The following is a 19,163-nucleotide window of genomic DNA, read 5'->3' as shown; positions in this document are numbered from 1 at the left end:
CAGTTTGACCCTGGGCTCTGGCTCCTGAAGAATGACTCCAGCTCTAGTAATAAGTTTCTTCCTTTTGTCTTTGACCCTTGGCTTTGGTCCTGATGACAGACTATGGCTCTGATTTTGACCACTAGGCTAGACTGCCCTCAAGCTAGTTGGGTGATACTTCCAACTTGGCATGTTGTCTATTAAATTTACTTAGGTATCTTTTTTAAAAAGGATAAAAACACTATATCTTGTGTTCTAGATGCTATACTGTATTTTTGATTGTAAAATGATATTTAGGAAACTAAAGCCCAGTCCTGCAACTGGATCTGTACACGCCAGATCTGATTTCAAGATCAGGAAACAAAAATGTATCCAGCTTATCACATTAGAAGATATTGTGTAACACAGAGCTCATGTGTCAAGAAATACTTTGTGATTCTAGGTTGTTGGAGGACTCTGGGATAGATTTCAAACAAGATCCTTTACTTCACCGCAAAAACCAATTAATTTGTAAGTTTCTTTTAAAATATATTTCATTGTCTTAATCACCGTGCTTCCTTTATGGATCTCTCTATGTGTATATTATAGTTCCTTTTTCAAAGATAGTTGCACAGATTTAGGATGAACAGATATCCGGTTTTTCACGGGAGCACCAGGTAGAAAAGGACCCTGGTGGCTCCAGACATCACCATGTCATGAAAAATCTGTTCAGCAGTGCTGCAGAACCAACGCAGTCTAGTCCCCACCAGTTGTGGTAATGCACTGAGCCCCAGAAACAGCCAGAAGGTCTGATTTCTAGGCAGGAGAACCTTGGGGTTCTGCACGCTGTCTTCACCCCAAACACTAGCTCTGCACTCCCATTGGCCAGTTCCCATTGACCAGTTCTGATATAGAGGCAGCAGTGCAGAGTTGCAGTGGGCTCCTCAGGAGTGGGGCTGGAGCACACTGGCTGCTGGCTGCCCCCCCTCGCCCGTCCCTCCCCCCCCCATGGACTATAAAATAGTTGACTAACCGCTAAGAATTCATGCTGTTATTTGACTGTTCTGTTACCCTCTATCTAACATCCCTCTCATTTCTGGCCCCATCCCATCTGGCACCTCCGTTTAGAGTCCTTACACCCTCCCACACGTCAGCCCTCTGCTCCAGCCTAGTGAAGGCGTATGAGGGTGGGAGACAGCGAGCCACTAGGGGAGGCAGAATGTAGTGAGCAGGGCCTCAGGAAGGGGGGTGGAGCCAGGGCGTTCAGTTTTATGGGATTAGAAAGTTGGCAAATAGCTAGAGAGGTTCCCAGAGGTTAATTATTCTATAATAGCTGCACCTCTGACTTTTTTCATTGAACAGATGCAGTTTTATTATTGTAGAGATTTTACTTGTAGTATATGTTTACAAAATCCAAGGCTTAGTCCTTTTTGTATAGTGTTAGAAATGATCTCAGAATGCATTTCAGCTGAACAGTAGGGAAAGAGGAGTGAGCCAAGGGCAGATAAAGAGGAGGTAGGAGATGAGCCAGAGGCAGATTAAACAGATGTCTGGAGAGTGTGCCCGAGAGAGGGAAAGACAGGCGAGCAGAGTGAAAAGAGAAGGACAGCAAAGTCCAAATGTGATGGATGAGAACAAGGGGGACAGAGCATGACAGAGCAAATGCAAACCTGGTGTTACATTGGCACATCTCCTAGTCAGTGGGATTTGAGCTTCTTTCTGAAGAGCAACGTAGGGTACGTCTAGACTACATGCCTCTGTCACCAGAGGCATGTAGATTAGGCTACCCGACATAGTAAAATGAAGCGGCGATTTAAATAATCGCCGCTTCATTTAAATTTACATGGCTGCCGCGCTGATCCGACAAACAGCTGATCAGCTGTTTGTCGGCTCAGCGCGATAGTCTGGACGCGCGGGTGTCGACATCAAAGGTATTTGTCGACCACCCAGGTATGCCTCCTGGAATGAGGTATACCTGGATGGTCGACAAATACCTTTGATGTCGACACCCACGCGTCCAGACTATCGCGCGGCAGCCATGTAAATTTAAATGAAGCGGCGATTATTTAAATCGCCGCTTCATTTTCCTATGTCTGGTAGCCTAATCTACATGCCTCTGGCGACAGAGGCATGTAGTCTAGACGTACCATAAGTTTTTCAAAAGCATCGTCAGTCAGGGTGTGTCTAAGCTACACCCCTCTGTCAGCAGAGGGATGTAAATTAGACACATCGAAAGTGCAAATTAAGCGGGGATTTAAATATCCCGCACTTCATTTGCATAGTGGTGACCGCCACTTTTTTTCAAAACAGGGCTTTTCGAAAAAACCCAGCAGTTTCGACGCCCCATTTCAAAAGATCCTGTATTCCTCAAAAAATGAGCAATAAAGGATCTTTCGATCTTTCGATCCCCCCATCATTCTGAAATCAAAACTTTGGCTTGCCCCTCTGCCACTAAAGTAAGCAATCAAAAATAGGTCTCTATGTCATTTGCTACTTATTTTTCTCATTTGGTGCATAAAAAGGTTGCTTAGCAACAGTTATATTAGTTTATTAGAAAAAAGATGTAATTGATGTATCTTGTATTTTATCCGTAACAGTGTAAGCCCAAGCTCTCGAACTCAGCATATCCCTCTCTACACGTAAGTAAAGATTGAGAAACATTATGTATTTTACAGTTTTGATTTCATGTAATTAGCCAATTTGTCTCATCTTCCTAATGCAAGGTTTGAAATTCCTCTACTTACTCATGGGTAACTCCTCTGACCTCACTGTAATTACTCCTCATTTACTATAGCGTGAATTGAGAATGAGGCTCCACTAAGTCTTCATCTCAAAGGCATCATACTTTACTATGGCACTCTCTCTTCATATTAAAAAAATGTCCGGTGGGACAACAGAGTGACATCATCACATCACCCCCCACTCCAAGCCCCAAAGCCCCACCCACTCCCAGCCTGGCCCTTCCCAGGGCCCACATGGAGCTCTGGGGCTACCTATGGCTTTTCTTCCCAGCAGCCAGGGCAGTGCGGAGAGGTGGAGAGCTGAGCCTGTCGCAGCTTGGGCCCAGACCTTCCTGGTAGCTGGGGAGAAAGCTGGGCCCGCCCTCTTCTGCTGGCCAAGAGAAAAGACGGGCATGGCACGGTTTGGGCCCAGCCCTGCTCAGTGACCGGAGGCAGGAGGGAAGAGCCAGGGCCAGTATGGCCTTGGACCCTCCCCGGTGGAGGTGGGAGGTGGGCAAGAGCCAGGGCTGGGTGACCTCGGTCCCAGGCCCACCACAGCTGAGAAGGGGGTTGATGAATATAGCAAGCAGGGGGCACAGCCCCCTAATAAAAGTCAAAGAAGAAAATAGGGATGACAGACGTTTCTCACGTTACTTCCAGCTTTGTCGAAACTGATCATTGCACATATGTGGTAGAGTTGTCATTAATTATATGCTGCTAGTTCAATGCATGTTTGTTTTAATCTTGGGACGTTACTGCACAAAGGATTGCTCATCTCCATGTATTTTCTTGTGATACAGAGCTTGAAATATGTCAGCTGTCTCTGCCAGCTGTCTTATGTAAAATGTATATGTGTTTGGTTTTCCTTTTTGTCAAAACAGTGGCTGTATTGGAGCAGAGAATGTTGAAGACCTGGACAACGCCAGTGTAGATGTAATTACTCTTGGCAATGTTCGAACTACAAAACCTTGCTACACAAGAACTGCTCAGTATGTTTCCTCTTTTACCTTTCTTTTACTATAACTACTTTTTCAAAAAGAAGAAAAAAGGCCCAAAATCCCAGTCTTGAACAAGAAAGGAAGTAGGATTTTCCTTGTCCTGGATGGAGGGACCAGAATTAAGGTCTGTTGCACAAGTGATATTGCTAGGTTTTAGGCACCAGACGGTTTTCACTACTTGGCTCACTGAGCACACCAAAGCCCATTAGAGACACAGGACAGACAACCATTGTAGTTGTAGAAGCTGTAGAAACCATTTTCCTATTTAGCTAGAAGCCATCTTGTATATCAGAAACCATTTCAGCTTTTCTCTCAAGCACGTAGACCAGAGTGAACTTTCTGTCACCCCGTGAGAAGAGGCCTACAGGATGGGCTATTGGTATGTGTTAATTGGGCTGGTTGGGACAGGAGATGTACTCCCTCATACCTGTCCGCCATCTTGTTGATAAGGCTTTGTTTTTCCAAATTTAATTGAGGATTTCTGTAATTGGATGCCCTGACATCAGAGTGTTTGGCTAAGGGTATAAAGATACTAGGATTGATTGTATTAGCAGCTTTACTGGGCCCGGCTTTGCTGGGACCATGTTTGGCTCACTTTGCTTTACTGATCAATAAAGGAAATCAGTTGTTAGCCGCCTAAACAGAGAGGAGCGTGTTTTTGCTTCGACATAGTGGATCAGTTGAGCCAATTTAAAGGACCCTTCTGTCTGGATACTCAAAATGTAGCGACAGCAGCAGGTACAAAATGATGGGAGATTTTGCTAGTAGGATTGTCTTCTACAGTATGACAAACTTTACCCTTCAAAAGACCCCAACTATCTTACCCATTACCAGGATAGCTTCCCCAATTATCACCTCTAATACCATTAGCTCACAGACATCTAACTTTCCCCACCTCTAATATCATCAACTAACAGACACTAACCTTCCTTCCTCCCCCTCCCCCCCCCCCCCCCCCGCATCCCCCTTCTGTTCTGAAATGTGATTTGTCCTTTTCATATGTATTCATTTTTTTAATTGTGTCCTTTGGTATATATGGTTGTGACTATTTTCCTCCACTACTTGATCTGAGGAAGTGGGTCTGGCCCACGAAAGCTCATCATCTAATAAACCATCTTGTTAGTCTTTAAAATGCTACATAGTCCTGCATTTTGCTTCAGCTACACCAGACTAACACGGCTACATTTCTACTACTTTACCCTTCACATTTGTGTTAAATCATACCCTGCACCTGCAGCCTAACCTATGCATGAATTCTTCCCAGAACACTAAAACTTTAATCTCCCTTGCTCTCCTCCAATCTGGTGTTGAACAGGGCTACTCATTTTAATGTAGTTGCAGTAATATAAAACAGGACTAACATAGGCCCTAACCTAGAAATTCAGAATAGACTTTTGCCATCTTTGAGAAATCTGATGCTATTTCAGATTTCTTGATTCATTTTTCTCTTACCCCCTTTTATTCATGTTTTTGAAATATCCAAATTAGACTTCCTGTGATACAGTTGTTCCTGAAACTGGTCTAATAAACACATCAGGAGAAAAAGAAGTTAAGGAGAAGCTTCTTTTTTCATTAACTTACAGTTCTATAGATGAATTACTTTGGAGAAAGAAAGATAAATAAAGTAGAAGCACCTCTCCACCTCAGTAATTATTATGTTTCACCTAGTATATAGTCTGTTGGATAAGAATCATTAGGGCAGATATCATGCTGTACATTTGCTTAATATTGTCACTCCTTTTGTAGCAGATATTAGGGCACTGCAGGTTGATTTCTTATCAAGGAAAAACGAGTGATGTGGAGTCTGGGTATTTTCTTATTATCGTTTATTTTATTTACACTGTATACACCGGGCCTTAAACAGAAATGGTCAGACAGTATGCAGGCAAATTATTCTTTCACAAATGCCCTTTTCTCAGGCAGTTACTCTGCTCAAGAACTGATGGTAGTTAGACCGAGGCAGAACCTGCTGTTTGCAACAGCTACTTCAAAAGAAAATTATGATAACAATAATATGGTATTTTTCTCAAAACCTGAACATGCCCACATGATCTAAAAAATAATGTCTTAAGAATATGTGAAGCAAAATGCAGGACAATGTAGCACTTTAAAGACTAACAAGATGGTTTATTAGATGATGAGCTTTCATGGGCCAGACCTACTTCCTCAGATCAAATAGTGGAAGAAAATAGTCACAATCATATATACCAAAGGATACAATTTAAAAAAATGAACACATATGAAAAGGACAAATCACATTTCAGAACAGGAGGGGAATGCAGGGGGGGGGGGGGAGGGGACGGAAGGAAGGTAAGTGTTTACAAACCTCTCCCCTCTGATCCCACCTTGGAATACCAAAAGAAACTACACTGTCTCCTTAAAAGCCTCCCCACAGCTACTCGGGAACAAATCCACACAGAAACACCTTCTGACCCCCGACCAGGATTGTTCTATCTACTTCCCAAGATCCATAAACCTGGGCACCCCGGACGTCCCATCATGTCTGGTATTGGCACGCTCACTACTGGTCTGTCCAGCTATGTAGACTCTCTTCACAAACCCTTCGCAACCAACACCCCCAGCTATCTCCGAGACTACTGACTTCCTAAGGAAACTACAAAACATCGATAACCTCCCCAATAACACCATCCTTGCCACCATGGATGTAGAAGCTCTATATAGCAACATCCCACATGAAGATGGATTACAAGCAATTAGAAACACTATCCCAGAGGACACTACTGCCAACCTGATAGCAGACCTATGTAACTTTGTTCTCACCCACAATTATTTCCAGTTTGAGAACAACTTATACCTCCAGATCAGCGGCACAGCCATGGGTACACGCATGGCCCCACAGTATGCTAACATCTTTATGGCTGACCTAGAACAACGTTTCCTTAACTCCAGTCCCCTTTCACCCCTTCTCTGCCTATGGTACATCGATGACATATTTGTGATCTTGACGCATGGTCAAGAAACACTGGAGATATTCCATAGAGATTTCAACAACCTATACCCCACCATCAACCTCAGCCTGGACCATTCTACACGAGAGATCCACTTCCTGGACACCACAGTACAAATCAACAATGGAAAATTAGACACCACTTTCTACAGAAAACCCACCGACTCATACAGTTACCTACATGCTTCCAGCTCCCATCCAGAACACACCACATGATCCATCGTCTATAGCCAAGCCCTTCAATACAACCGCATCTGCTCTAATCCCACTGACAGAGACCAGAAGCTTCAGGATCTCTACCAAGCATTTATAAACCTCAACTACCCACCCGGAGAAATAAAAAAGCAAATTGAAAGAGCCAGATGAATACCTAGAAACCATCTACTTCAAGACAGACCCAAGAAAACCAACAATAGAACACCACTTGTCATCACCTACAACCCCCAACTTAAACCTGTCCAACACATTATCAATAAACTACAGCCTATACTGGAACAGGATACCATACTCCAAGATGCTCTGGGAGACAGACCCATAGTCTCCTATAGACAACCACCTAACCTCAAGATGATTCTTACCAACAACCACAGGACATACCACACTAATACCAACCCTGGTACCTTCCCTTGCAACAAACCCCGTTGCCAGCTTTGTCCACATATTCATTCTGCTGATACCATTATTGGACCTAACCAAGTGAGTTATAAGATCAAGAACACATATTCCTGCGCATCCAGAAATATAATTTATGCTATCATGTGCCGAAAATATCCGTCTGCTATGTACATTGGACAAACATCTCAGACACTTCCCCAAAGGATTAATGCCCACAAAACAGATATCAGACAAGATCACAAAGAAAAAACAGTTTCTTGCCATTTTAACCAGAAAGGACACTCTCTCAATGACTTAACCTCCTGCATTCTGCTACAAAGACCTTTTACATCTGCACTTGAAAGGGAATCCTCTGAACTGTCATTCATGTTAAAATTCGACACTCTCCGAGAAGGAATGAACAAACACTCAAACTATCTTACCCATTACCAAGATAGCTTCCCCAATTATCACCTCTAATACCATTAGCTCACAAACATCCCACTCTCCCCATCTCTAATATCATCAATTCACAGACACTTAACTTCCTTCCTCCCCCCCCCCCCCCCCCCCGCATCCCGCTCCTGTTCTGAAATGTGATTTGTCCTTTTCATATGTGTTCATTTTTTTAAATTGTATCCTTTGGTATATATGGTTGTGACTATTTTCTTCCACTATTTGATCTGAGGAAGTGGGTCTGGCCCATGAAAGCTCATCATCTAATAAACCATCTTGTTAGTCTTTAAAGTGCTACATTGTCCTGCATTTTGCTTCAACTACCCCAGACTAACACGGCTACATTTCTATCATTAAGAATATGTGTAAGAGTGCCATCTGGTGACTTTTTCAATAACATCATGATAATGGTATCTAGATATCATGTTGATGTAAAAATATGCAGACAATATGGCAGAGGAATGATTGTTTCCAAATGTTGCACATTGAGATTGAGGAATATGGGTCTTTTATTGACTATCAATGTCAAATTTTTCTTTTAACCTGGTTATTTTTCCCCGAATATATTTTAATGTATTCAGTATTCTTTTTCTTGTTCTTTTCTACTTCTATGATTTCTTTTCCTCTACAAAATCAACATTTTGTAACAATTTTCCTCCTTTTTGTGGAACATGTAATTGATATTTTGCTAAATTATTTTGGCTTAAATATGTAAAGAAAAATATCATTGTCACTGGAAAACATTTATAATAATGTAAGTTAAACATGTAAATTCAGATCCATCCTCTCAGTACAAGTTGAACCTCTCTTGGCCAGGACTCCATTGTCTGGCAGGAGGTTGACTGTGGCTGGGAAAGGAGCCAGTCTGGTTGGCAGCAGCCTGCAGGGGCAGTGACGTGTGGGTAGAGAGCCCCGGGAGCAGCTATTGTACAGCTGCTCTCAGAGTTCCCCAACTCCAACCCTGCACAGGATAGCAGCTGCTCCTGAGGTTCCCTGACCCTGTGTGGGGCGGCAGTGGTTCCTGGGGTTCCCTGTCCCCACCTCCCATGGGGAATCCCGGGAGCAGAGCCAGAGGCAGGGACCCAAGAGCAGCGGCCACCGCATGCGGGGCCAGGAGCAGGGAGCAGCTTCCACCATGCGCAGAGCTGGGGGCAGGGAGCAGAGCCCCATGAGCAGGCTGTGGGCAGCAGAGCCAGGCAGTTGGGCCAGAGGAGGTCAGGCTATCAGATCCTGCTGGGGCAGTAGCCAGGAGAGGAGCCCTGGGAGAGTCCAAATGCCTGACCTCCCCTGGTCTGGCAAATTTCCTTTTTCGGGACCACTCCGGTCCCAAGGGTGCTGGAGCAGGGAAGTTCAGCCTGTAATATGTTTGTTAGTCTCGATCAGGGCTCGACAAACCACGGCGAAATCCACTCGCCAGCCCCGCACCCTGCATGCACCAGCCCCACATTGCGCATGCGCACGCCGCCGGTGAACGGGGCGACCGGCTGAAATCTACTCGCCACGGGCGAGTAGATACACTGATTTGTCAAGCCCTGTTCATGATACTATAGCCTAACTAGAGTTGTCTGTTAAACTAAGTCTACTCTGATAATGGAAAAACTTAAAAAACAATGAATAATCCTGCAGCACCTTAGAGACTAACAAAAATGTAGATGGTATCATTAGCTTTCTTGGGCACAGCCCACTCCTTCAGATGACTGGAGTTTAAGGATTCCAGGTTACAAATAGATAAAAGTCTGATAATGCAGACACTGGAAGGTGCAGACTACTTGTGACAGTGCCTATGCATCATTGTGTCTCTATAGTGTGTTATTTATTGTCCAGTGGCTATAGAACAGTGTTGAGAGCCAGGAATCTGGGATTCCTTGTTTTGTTGGTGATATACTGATGAAGACTTAGTTTTACACAAATAGTTTGTTTGTATGCTTCTGTTTTCAGTTTCCCAACTTCAGATATTGCAGGCCTGGTTTTCAGAGGGGTTAAACATCCAGAACTCCATGCCCTCCCCTTAAAACCAAGTTCTAGGACCAACATTTTCCAATTTAAATTTCCAAAGTTCGGGTCCCCAATCCAAAGTTCATCGAAGCTTTGAAGTCTTTCCATTAATTTTATTGATTTTCAGATAAGGCTGACACTGAGCAATTCCCACTGATTAAATAAGAGCCTCACTTCTGAAAACAGTAATTTATTAGGTGCCTAAATATGAATACTTGTTCCGGATACTAAGCACCTGAATTAAAAAAATGTCATAGGTGTATAAGGCTGGACAGCTAATACTACTGCTAATTATTATCTTCTATAAATTGTAAACTTTTTAAAGCAACTATTTAGTGTTTAGCCTACTTTCAATAAACATGGAAGGATAAAGTCCTGGTAGAAATAAGTATAAGAACTCAATAGTTTTTGAGAGGAAAGTAGCAGTTTATGTACACTATCGCTATGCATACCTAGGATATGTGGCTATATAGCAGTGTTCTTTTGTGACATGCACAGAACTACAATATTCAACAAAAAGTCAAGTCACATTTAATATGATGTCCTTAACAAAATCACTACAAGGAGATGTTGAATTTTTTAGAGCATAACACAAGGACAGCAATTTTTGGAATTCAACATGTGTTTTTGTTTTTTTTCTGAGGGGAAAGGTGGTAGGGAAAAGTGCAACCTTAAATTAATATACAGCTAGACGTTACTATGTTATATTTCAGTATTACAGTACGTCTACACTGCATGGCTATTTCAAAATAAGCTATTCCGGAATAGTTATTCCAAAACAGCTTATTTCAAAATATCATGTCTACACTGCAGGGAAGACTCAAAATTAGTCTGAGGCAGGCTTCCCTAATGTAGATGTGCTATCTTAGTTTAAAGCCTTAAGAGGCACTTGGGAGGAATAACTTAGGGTACGTCTAGACTACATGCCTCTGTCACCAGAGGCATGTAGATTAGGCTGCCAGACATAGGAAAATGAAGCGGTGATTTAAATAATCGCCGCTTCATTTAAATTTACATTGCCGCGCTGAGCCGACAAACAGCTGATCAGCTGTTTGTCGGCTCAGCGCAATAGTCTGGATGCGCGGGTATCGACATCAAAGGTATTTGTTGACCACCCAGGTTTGCATACCCAGGTTTAAATAATCGCCGCTTCATTTTCCTATGTCTGGTAGCCTAATCTACATGTCTCTGGCGACAGAGGCATGTAGTCTAGACGTATTCTTAGAACGGCCCTGGTGAGGGTCTATTCTGAAATACCAACAGTGGAGCATCTATACATGCCTTCTGTCAAAATAGCTATTTCGGAATAGGCATTATTCCTCGTAGAATGAGGTTTACAGATTTCGGAATAAACTGTCTGTTATTTCAAAATTATTTCGAAATAATGGAATGGCTATGTACAGGGCAAGCTGAGTCGCGGCGAGCACCTCTCGCCAGCTGCGCTGTGTGGCATTCTGCACATGCGCAGATCACCCAAACATCACTCTTCTGGGATGTAATCACCATGGGCGAGTAGATTATATAGATTGTCGAGCCCTGGCTATGTACATGCTCACATTATTTCAAAATAACACTAGTTTTCTGGAAATAATGGTAGAGTGTAGATGCACTCTTAATGACCATGTCCATAAATAGCAAACAAAAGGCATTGTTTCTGAATAATAAACAGGGGTTCTAGAAATCTGATTGCTGTGAGGAAAAACACAGGATTTGCATTTTTACAAAGAATCTTTAGTTTTTATATTTTGTAAAAAAAAATGAAAACATTATTTAAATTTTACTGAAAGTTAGGGTGATCATATTTCCCAAAGTGAAAACAGGACACTACACAGTGCTGGCCTGAGCTCCCCCAGGCTGGAACTGACAGCCCAACCCCCCACCAAATGTTTCTCTGTGCTGCTCCCCTCACCCTTCAGCAGTGCCCCACTATTTGGGAAAACTGGGCATTTGCCCCATTTGCTCTTGTTCAGTTTTGCCCCAAAAGTCAGGATATCTGGGACAGTGCTTAAAAAGGGAGAATATCTTGGTCAAAACAGGATGTGTTATGGTCACCTTGTTCAAGTGATACCTATATATGTTGTGGCTAGTGAAACAAAAAATCAGCTATTCATTTTAATCATGGAAAAAATTGGATTATAATGTTTTTTTTACCAGAGAATTTTTTTTTTGGGGGGGGGGGGGTTATCATGGAAAACTGGATCTCTGATGATAGACTGTGTTGTTAATGCTAAATAAGTAACTACTAGCTTTGGTCACTAGATGTCCTCTGTGTTTGCAAAAGCTGTTTGTATTCCATTAAGTATATTACTTCCTTTTACTTTCAGTATGAACTTGAAAATTTTTTTTTTTTCTTTATGGTCTTCCTGAATTTTTCTTAAGCAGAGTGAGCTGGTCAGAAGCATTTACCCGGAAAACTGGGGTTACACATGAAATGGGAACAAACTTCTTATTTTTATACAGTGGGTAAATCTTTTCTTTCTATAGTTTTCAGTGAACACAGGAAGTCCACATTTGTAAAGAAACCATGGGAAGTGTGGAAAAAATAAGCTGTACAAATATTTCCCATCTCTTCTGCAGAAAAGGCAATCTCCCTCTCTCTCCTTTAGAGAGATGGGCCCACATCACAAATTTCAGAACATATGCTTAACAAGTGTATGGAGCAGGTGTGGCGATGTCTGGTTTTATTGTGTGCTCTAGTAATCATTAGCTCCATTCCTCTCCATTAATTTAATACAGAATGCACATTAGTTTAAATAGCACTAGGTGCTACTACCCTACACTGAGTAGCACCGTACTCTTCAGGTAGCTCTACTAATTTTGGTGTTGAGTACTTACATAATAAGATGTTATTCCCTGTGATTAAGCGGATCAGAATCTGACCCCTAGTATACAGACCTTATCCACTAAGCCTAAAGTAAAGATTATAAGTGTATAGATCTTAAAGGCAGAAGTGAACATTACGATAATTTAGTCTGTCCTCCTGCAAAACATAAACCATGGAATTTCATCCAGTCTGTATGAAACCCATAACTTCAGGTTGAGTTAGAGTGCAAAAGAATAGAAAATGGTTATCCCAAAATGCATTTTTTTAAAAAACATATGGTCACTATGCTAACCCTAAGGGTATGTTCACAATGCAGTAAATGGCTCGTGTCATCTGACTCAGGCTCACAGGGCTTAGTGTGCTGGGTTATAGAATTGCAGGTGGACATCCAGGTTTGTTTGGTCTGAAGCCCAGGCTCGGGGACCCTCGCCCATCACAGGGTCACAGAGCTCAGGCTCCTGCCCATACCTCGACAGATACGCTGTAGTTTTATAGCCTTGCAGCCTGAGCTCATGGACCAGCTGTTTATATAGTCGCTGTTTTGCAATTCCTGTATCAAGCACTAAAATGACATGACTTTCATGTACAGGCTGGACCTCCCAAAACCGTGACTCCCTCATCCAACAACATCCATGGCCCAGCAGGAGCACGGGTGTTCCTGGACCAGAGAGTCCTGCCTGGGAGCCTCAGTGGCAAGAGGGCTGGTGGCTTGGAGCCCAGCAGGGCTGTGGCTAGGACCAGCTCCTGAGCCCCAGAAGCACAGCAGGGGCTATAGCAGCCCCAGTAGCATGGCCGGGGATGTGGCAATTGCAGCAGCCTTGGCAACCATGATAGCAGGGTTGGGGCTGGACACCCAGCAGCCACAGCAGCTGTTGGAAACCAAAAATAGTGGGACCAGGGCCAGGGATGCAGCAGCCACAGCAAATTCCCTCATTCGGGATCGGTCATGTCCAATAGGTGCCAGACCAGAGAGGTCCAACCTGTAGTGCTCTGGGACAAGTTTATGTTGTTCCCCCATCCCTGCATGAAGGCATTTACCAGTAACAGCAGTAACAAATCTGAAACTAGAACTCTGGGGGCAGACAGTGGGCCTGGTTGCAGAGACAAAAGAGGGGAGAGGTGGTGGGAGTGAGCATGGTTGGTTTATTCCTCTTGGACTGATCCATTCAATCCTTATGGGAAACAGAAAGCCATTCTTTTTATTTGTAAAGGAATTAGAAAAACAAATTCTGGTCATTATTGTTTGCACTGGGGTGCCATTTCAAGCCCATAACCAAGACTGGGGACTCATTGTGCAAGGTGCTGTTCATAGACACAGTATAGTCCCTACCCTGAAGAGATTACTGTGTATCTAGGAAATAATACTATTCCACTTTACACATGGAGAATCAAGATGCAGAGACAGTAAGTGATTTGGCTGAGTTGGACAGGGATTATGCAGCAGTCGTGGAATCAGACCCACATTTTCTGTGTCCCAGTCTAGTGCCTTAACCACAAGACTGAAGTTCCTCTATAATACTATTTCAAGTGTGGTCTGTTAGAATCTTGATTTTAATAAGTATGTTCACGAATTCCTTTAGCATGAAATACAATAAAGATACAGAGACATATGTGTTCTCGTAAACCTTCATTTTTTCCCTGTGTGAATCAGATGCAAAATAACTAGTGGAACTCCGATCCCATTTATGAAACCTGTGACTCAACCACAGATGCTAAACTTGTGAACCTGTATTTTTATTAATCAAAACTGTATTTGTGGTCTGGCTCAGTGGCCCAGCATTATCAGTCTGGGTTGCCATGAGAGCATGACCTGGACATTGATTTCTCAGTGTAGTATCCTGCTTCTCATCACCCAGTAACAGATCCTAAATTGCATCATAAGCACTGACTCTCTGGGTGCTTCCGGGCTGAAGCACCGATGGGGGGGCGGAGGGGGGGAATTAGCAGGTGCTTAGCATCCACCTGCAATCAAGGTCCTCTCTTTTGCTTGTATCTCTAGCCCACCAATGGTGCTCCACTGACCAACTCCTTCCCCTCCTTCCCAGCACCTTTCACTCGCTGCAAACTGCTGTTTTGCAGCATTCAGGGCACTCCAGGAAGGAAGGAGAGGAGCAGGGATGAGGCAAACTCAGGGGACAATGCAGGGAAGAGGTGGGGCCTTAGGGGAATGGATGAAATGGAGGCATGACAAGGCAGTGGGTGAGTCAAGCACCCCTCAGCTAGAGGGGAAGTTAGCACCTATGAATGACAATACCCTGCAAATCACCAGATCAGCTTTGAGGAGGCCATTGTTAAGGACATTTTGTTTGCTGATTCACTCCTGAGTTAGCTGTAAATACATTGAGGTTCATCCATTCCTCCTGTTTCATTTTGGTTATGTTGGAACACGTCTGAGGACTGAAAGAACCTAGGATTTAAGAAGAGGGAAATACATGTCATTAGAGAAGGAAACAGACCGACATAAAACTTTTCTGTGTATATGGTAGTCAAGTGATCTTCCGGAGTAAATGTTCTGGTTATTTATTGCACGTTTTCTTTGCAATACTAGCACAAAAGCTGTTAGGTTTGCTCTTTGTGTGTCTTGTAACTTTCCCTCACTTCTGTCTAGCTTCCTCTTCCTCTCTATACTTGTCTCCCTATTGCCTGTTTTCATATTTGTTTTCTTTTCCTTCTTTCTATCTTTTCTCCCTGGCTGCAGTTCATCAAAGCACATTCCTGTATAAGTCCTATTGTAACTGATGGGTCTCACACATGTGCATAAGTGCTTTACTAATAGGGTATGTCTACACTACGGGTTTAGGTCAAAGTAAGCTATGCAACTTCAGCTACGTTAATTGTGTAGCTGAAGTCGAAATAGCCTAACTCGTCTTTTGGTGCTGTCTACACTGCAGTAAGTTGAAGGGAGAATGTTCTTCCTTCGGCTTCCCTTACTCCTTGTGAAATGAGAATTACCAGCATTGACAGGAATGCCCCTGTCAGTTCGAATTAGCTGTCTTAACTCGACCGCTAATTCAAATCCTGGAAGTTCAACAGCGGCGTGTTTGATCTTCCTCTGTAGACGCACCTAAAGGGATGGAATTGAGCACATGTTAATGTGCTTTGATGGATAGGGGCCTTTTTTTATTTATTCTGGGAATCACTTTGGGATTTGAGACAAGCTGGACTAAATAGTTTGCTCATTTTTTATTTGTTTGTAAGAAACATGAATATTGAATCTGGTTTTGTACATTACATGGCTGGCCAAGTACCAGGCAGGGAGCAGTTATGGGTAATGAGATAATGAGGAAAGTGAACTGCGGTCCAGATTTTCCAAAGTAAATCAACAGCTACAAATGGGCAGATTTCCAAAAGAGCTCAGTATGCTGGATGCTTATAGGGTGCAGAGTTGTTATGGATAATTGGTCCCAAGTGTCACAATGAGATTTGTTGGCTGCTGAGTATTTTTCCTAATCTGTCTACGGATGTATGAACTGTTGCAAATATGGGTACTGTGGGAGAAATGAGAGCCTGATCCCTGGTGAAATGCCAATTCCTGGGTATTTTCAAAGAATAAGGCAAGTCACATGAGCCAGTTACACCAAAGAGGAGATTGCAAAAGTACCAAAGTGGTTTAGAAATTAGGGATATGAAAGTTTGAGCAGTAGGGGCTGGAGCAGCGTCCGGAGCAACCTCTGTCCATGGTGTTCCCAGGTGGGTTGCCGGCAGGGGCAGACATCTGGAGCAGCCTTTATCCCTGGCGGGCCCAGGCGCCCTGCTCTGGCCAGACTGGATTAACCAATTAAATGGGATTTGACATCCCTATTAGAAACCCATACTCCACTAGGATTCAATGGGATTTGTGCTCCTAAATTCTTCAGCTGCTTTTGAAATCTACCCTCCCAATAAATAAAAAACAACAACATAAAAATGGCCATACTGGGTTAAACCAATGGTCCATCTAGACCAGTGCCCTGTCTTCTGACAGTAGCCAGTGCAAGATGTTTAAGGGTACGTCTAGACTACATGCCTCTGTCGCCAGAGGCATGTAGATTAGGCTACCAGACATAGGAAAATGAAGCGGCGATTTAAATAATCGCCGCTTCATTTAAATTTACATGGCTGCCGCGCTGAGCCGACAAACAGCTGATCAGCTGTTTGTCGGCTCAGCGCGGTAGTCTGGACGTGCGGGTGTCGACATCAAAGGTATCTGTCGACCACCCAGGTATGCCTCCTGGGATGAGGTTTACCTGGGTGGTCGACAGATACCTTTGATGTCGACACCCGCGCATCCAGACTATTGCGCTGAGCCGACAAACAGCTGATCAGCTGTTTGTTGGCTCAGCGCGGCAGCCATGTAAATTTAAATGAAGCGGCGATTATTTAAATCGCCGCTTCATTTTCCTATGTCTGGTAGCCTAATCTACATGCCTCTGGCGACAGAGGCATGTAGTCTAGACGTACCCTAAGAGAGAATGAACAGAACAGGACGATTATCAAGTGTTCTATCTCCTGCGTCCTGTCCCAGTTTCTGGCTGTCAGAAGTTTAGGAACTCATGGGACTGTGTCTTGGACCATCTGATCTAGTAGCCCTTTATGTACCTGTCCTCCTTGAATTTACTGCATTTTAGCCTTCATAACATCCTTTGGCAACAAGTTCCCCAGGTTGACTGTTATATGAAGTATTTCCTTTTGTTACTTTTAAACCTGCCATCTGTTAATTCCATTGGTGACCCCAGGTTCTTACGTGCAGGAGTAATTAATGTTTCCTTGTTCACAATCTCCACACCATTCATTATTTTATAAACCTCAAACAAATTCCCCTCAGTCACCTTTTCTTCTAAAACTCATAGTCCCAGTTCTTTTAATCTCTCCTCCCATGGAAGCTTTTCCATGCCCCTAATCATTTTTGTTGCCTTTCTCTTAGGGATGTCCACCAACAGATTAACATTAACAGATTAACCGATAAGCGATGGCTTATCGGTTAACGTACCAGTTAACTGCATTCCTGCCCCCTCCGTGTTCTGCATTGAAAACTCAGATTGGCAGTCTGGCTCAGTCCCAGCCCACCAATCTGAGTTTTAAATGAAGAACATTCAGGGGAGCCACCTGATACAGAGGCAGCAGTGAAGGGTGGTAGGCAGGAGCCGGCTGTGTGGGGAGCCAAATTAAAAATAAGCTTTCACCTGCTGTTCCACACATGGCGGCAGCAGCCCCTGTCTGCAAGGAACTACCCTAATGGTTCCTAACATCCTTTCAGGATGTTTTTACTGCTACTGCTTATTGAAAAGATGTGTTCAGAGAACTATGCACAATGAGTTCAAAATCTCTTTTTTGAGTGGAAACAGCTAACTTAGACTCAATCCTTTTGTATGCATATTTGGGACTATGTTTGCCAATGTGCATTACTTTGCACTTACCAACAGTGACTACATCTGCCATTTTGTTGCCCAGTCATCCAAATTTGGGAGATCCTTTTATAACTCTTTGCTGTCAGCCTTGGACATAATTATCTTGTGTAATTTTGTATCGTCTGCAGCTTTTACCACTCACTGTGCACACTATTTTCAAATCACATGATTATTATAAGCAATGACTCAATTCTTTCTTGTTAATTAACAAAAATATTTCATTGAAAAGTGTGTAATAAGGTTAATTTTTAGTACTGAGAAAAAAACCTGTTCTTACTTTAGCACATGCATTCATGATGTCACCTCACTCTGTTTATTTAAATGCCTTTATAGATCTTTTTCTCCTCCATCAACTTAGTCACCAGCTTTCTCCTTTAGCTGACCCCTTCCCCCAGCAGCTGCTGCAATGAGATTATGGTCTAAGTGATATTTTAGTTCTGCAGGTGTTCTGAGGGTCAATGGAAAAAACTCCCACACTACTGATGGGGATTTCCTCTGTAGCATTCATGTGGGGGACGCTGGGTGTGACAGACGCTGCATGAATAATTCTTTTTTTATTCCTGGCATGGCTATAACTCACTAATGCATGATGTAGTAAGACTTAGTAAATTCCAACTTGCATAACAAAAGCATCTTAAAGTGAGCGTTAACAGATTGCCTAAAGTGGCAGCTTTTGTACTGGATCTATCTCCTACTCTTTATCTCTCATTCTATTAGCTATCTTTCATATTGTAACAAACAGAACTTTCTGTTTCTCGCTCTGCTACATATCACAGCCCCCTGGAACTAGACAACTAGTGAGGACAAAACTCAAATTATTTTGCTTCAAAGCACTGACCCCTGACTGCTGAGCTAAATAAGATTGTCTGGCTGTCATTAACAATAGGCCTGTGACCATACACCAGCTGTTCTCATTCCATTCACTAGAGGGCAGTGGTATATGCACGCACTCTCCCACACATAATGTTTAACTGATATCTAATATTTTCTGCTTAATATCGCTTTTCATGTATTACCTAATTAATCTCCTAAACTTTTCTGTCAGGTAAGAGTTAACTTCATTTCCTCAACTTTCATATATGGAAAATAAATGTGAGTGACTCACTCAAGGCCACAGATGATGATGGTGTCAGAGGCAGAATTAGTTCATGGAGGACCACTCCTTCAAGCTCTTGATTGCAGTGGGAGCTTTGTAAATGGAACATGTAAAGGATAAATTGCCTAGAGTTCCAAGTCTAAACCATTCTCCTCCCATAACTTTTA

The 19,163-nt window shown here is 43.0% G+C and overlaps 1 protein-coding gene across 1 annotated transcript in view; it reads left to right on the top strand.

Moving 5' to 3' along the window:
• Positions 1 to 19,163, top strand: part of SPMIP7 (sperm microtubule inner protein 7) — a 53,751-nt gene that overhangs the window by 17,730 nt on the left and 16,858 nt on the right. Inside the window, exons 5-7 of the mRNA XM_006136376.3 lie at positions 422 to 489; positions 2,556 to 2,597; positions 3,560 to 3,667. Of these exons, the coding sequence (XP_006136438.1) occupies positions 422 to 489; positions 2,556 to 2,597; positions 3,560 to 3,667 (218 nt within the window). The remainder of the gene's footprint in view (positions 1 to 421; positions 490 to 2,555; positions 2,598 to 3,559; positions 3,668 to 19,163) is intronic.

The sequence above is a fragment of the Pelodiscus sinensis genome, chromosome 2, assembly GCF_049634645.1.
Source record: "Pelodiscus sinensis isolate JC-2024 chromosome 2, ASM4963464v1, whole genome shotgun sequence".
Lineage (NCBI taxonomy): Eukaryota > Metazoa > Chordata > Testudines > Trionychidae > Pelodiscus > Pelodiscus sinensis.
Note: the sequence above shows the minus strand (reverse complement) of the source record. Positions and strands in the feature narration are given on the sequence as shown.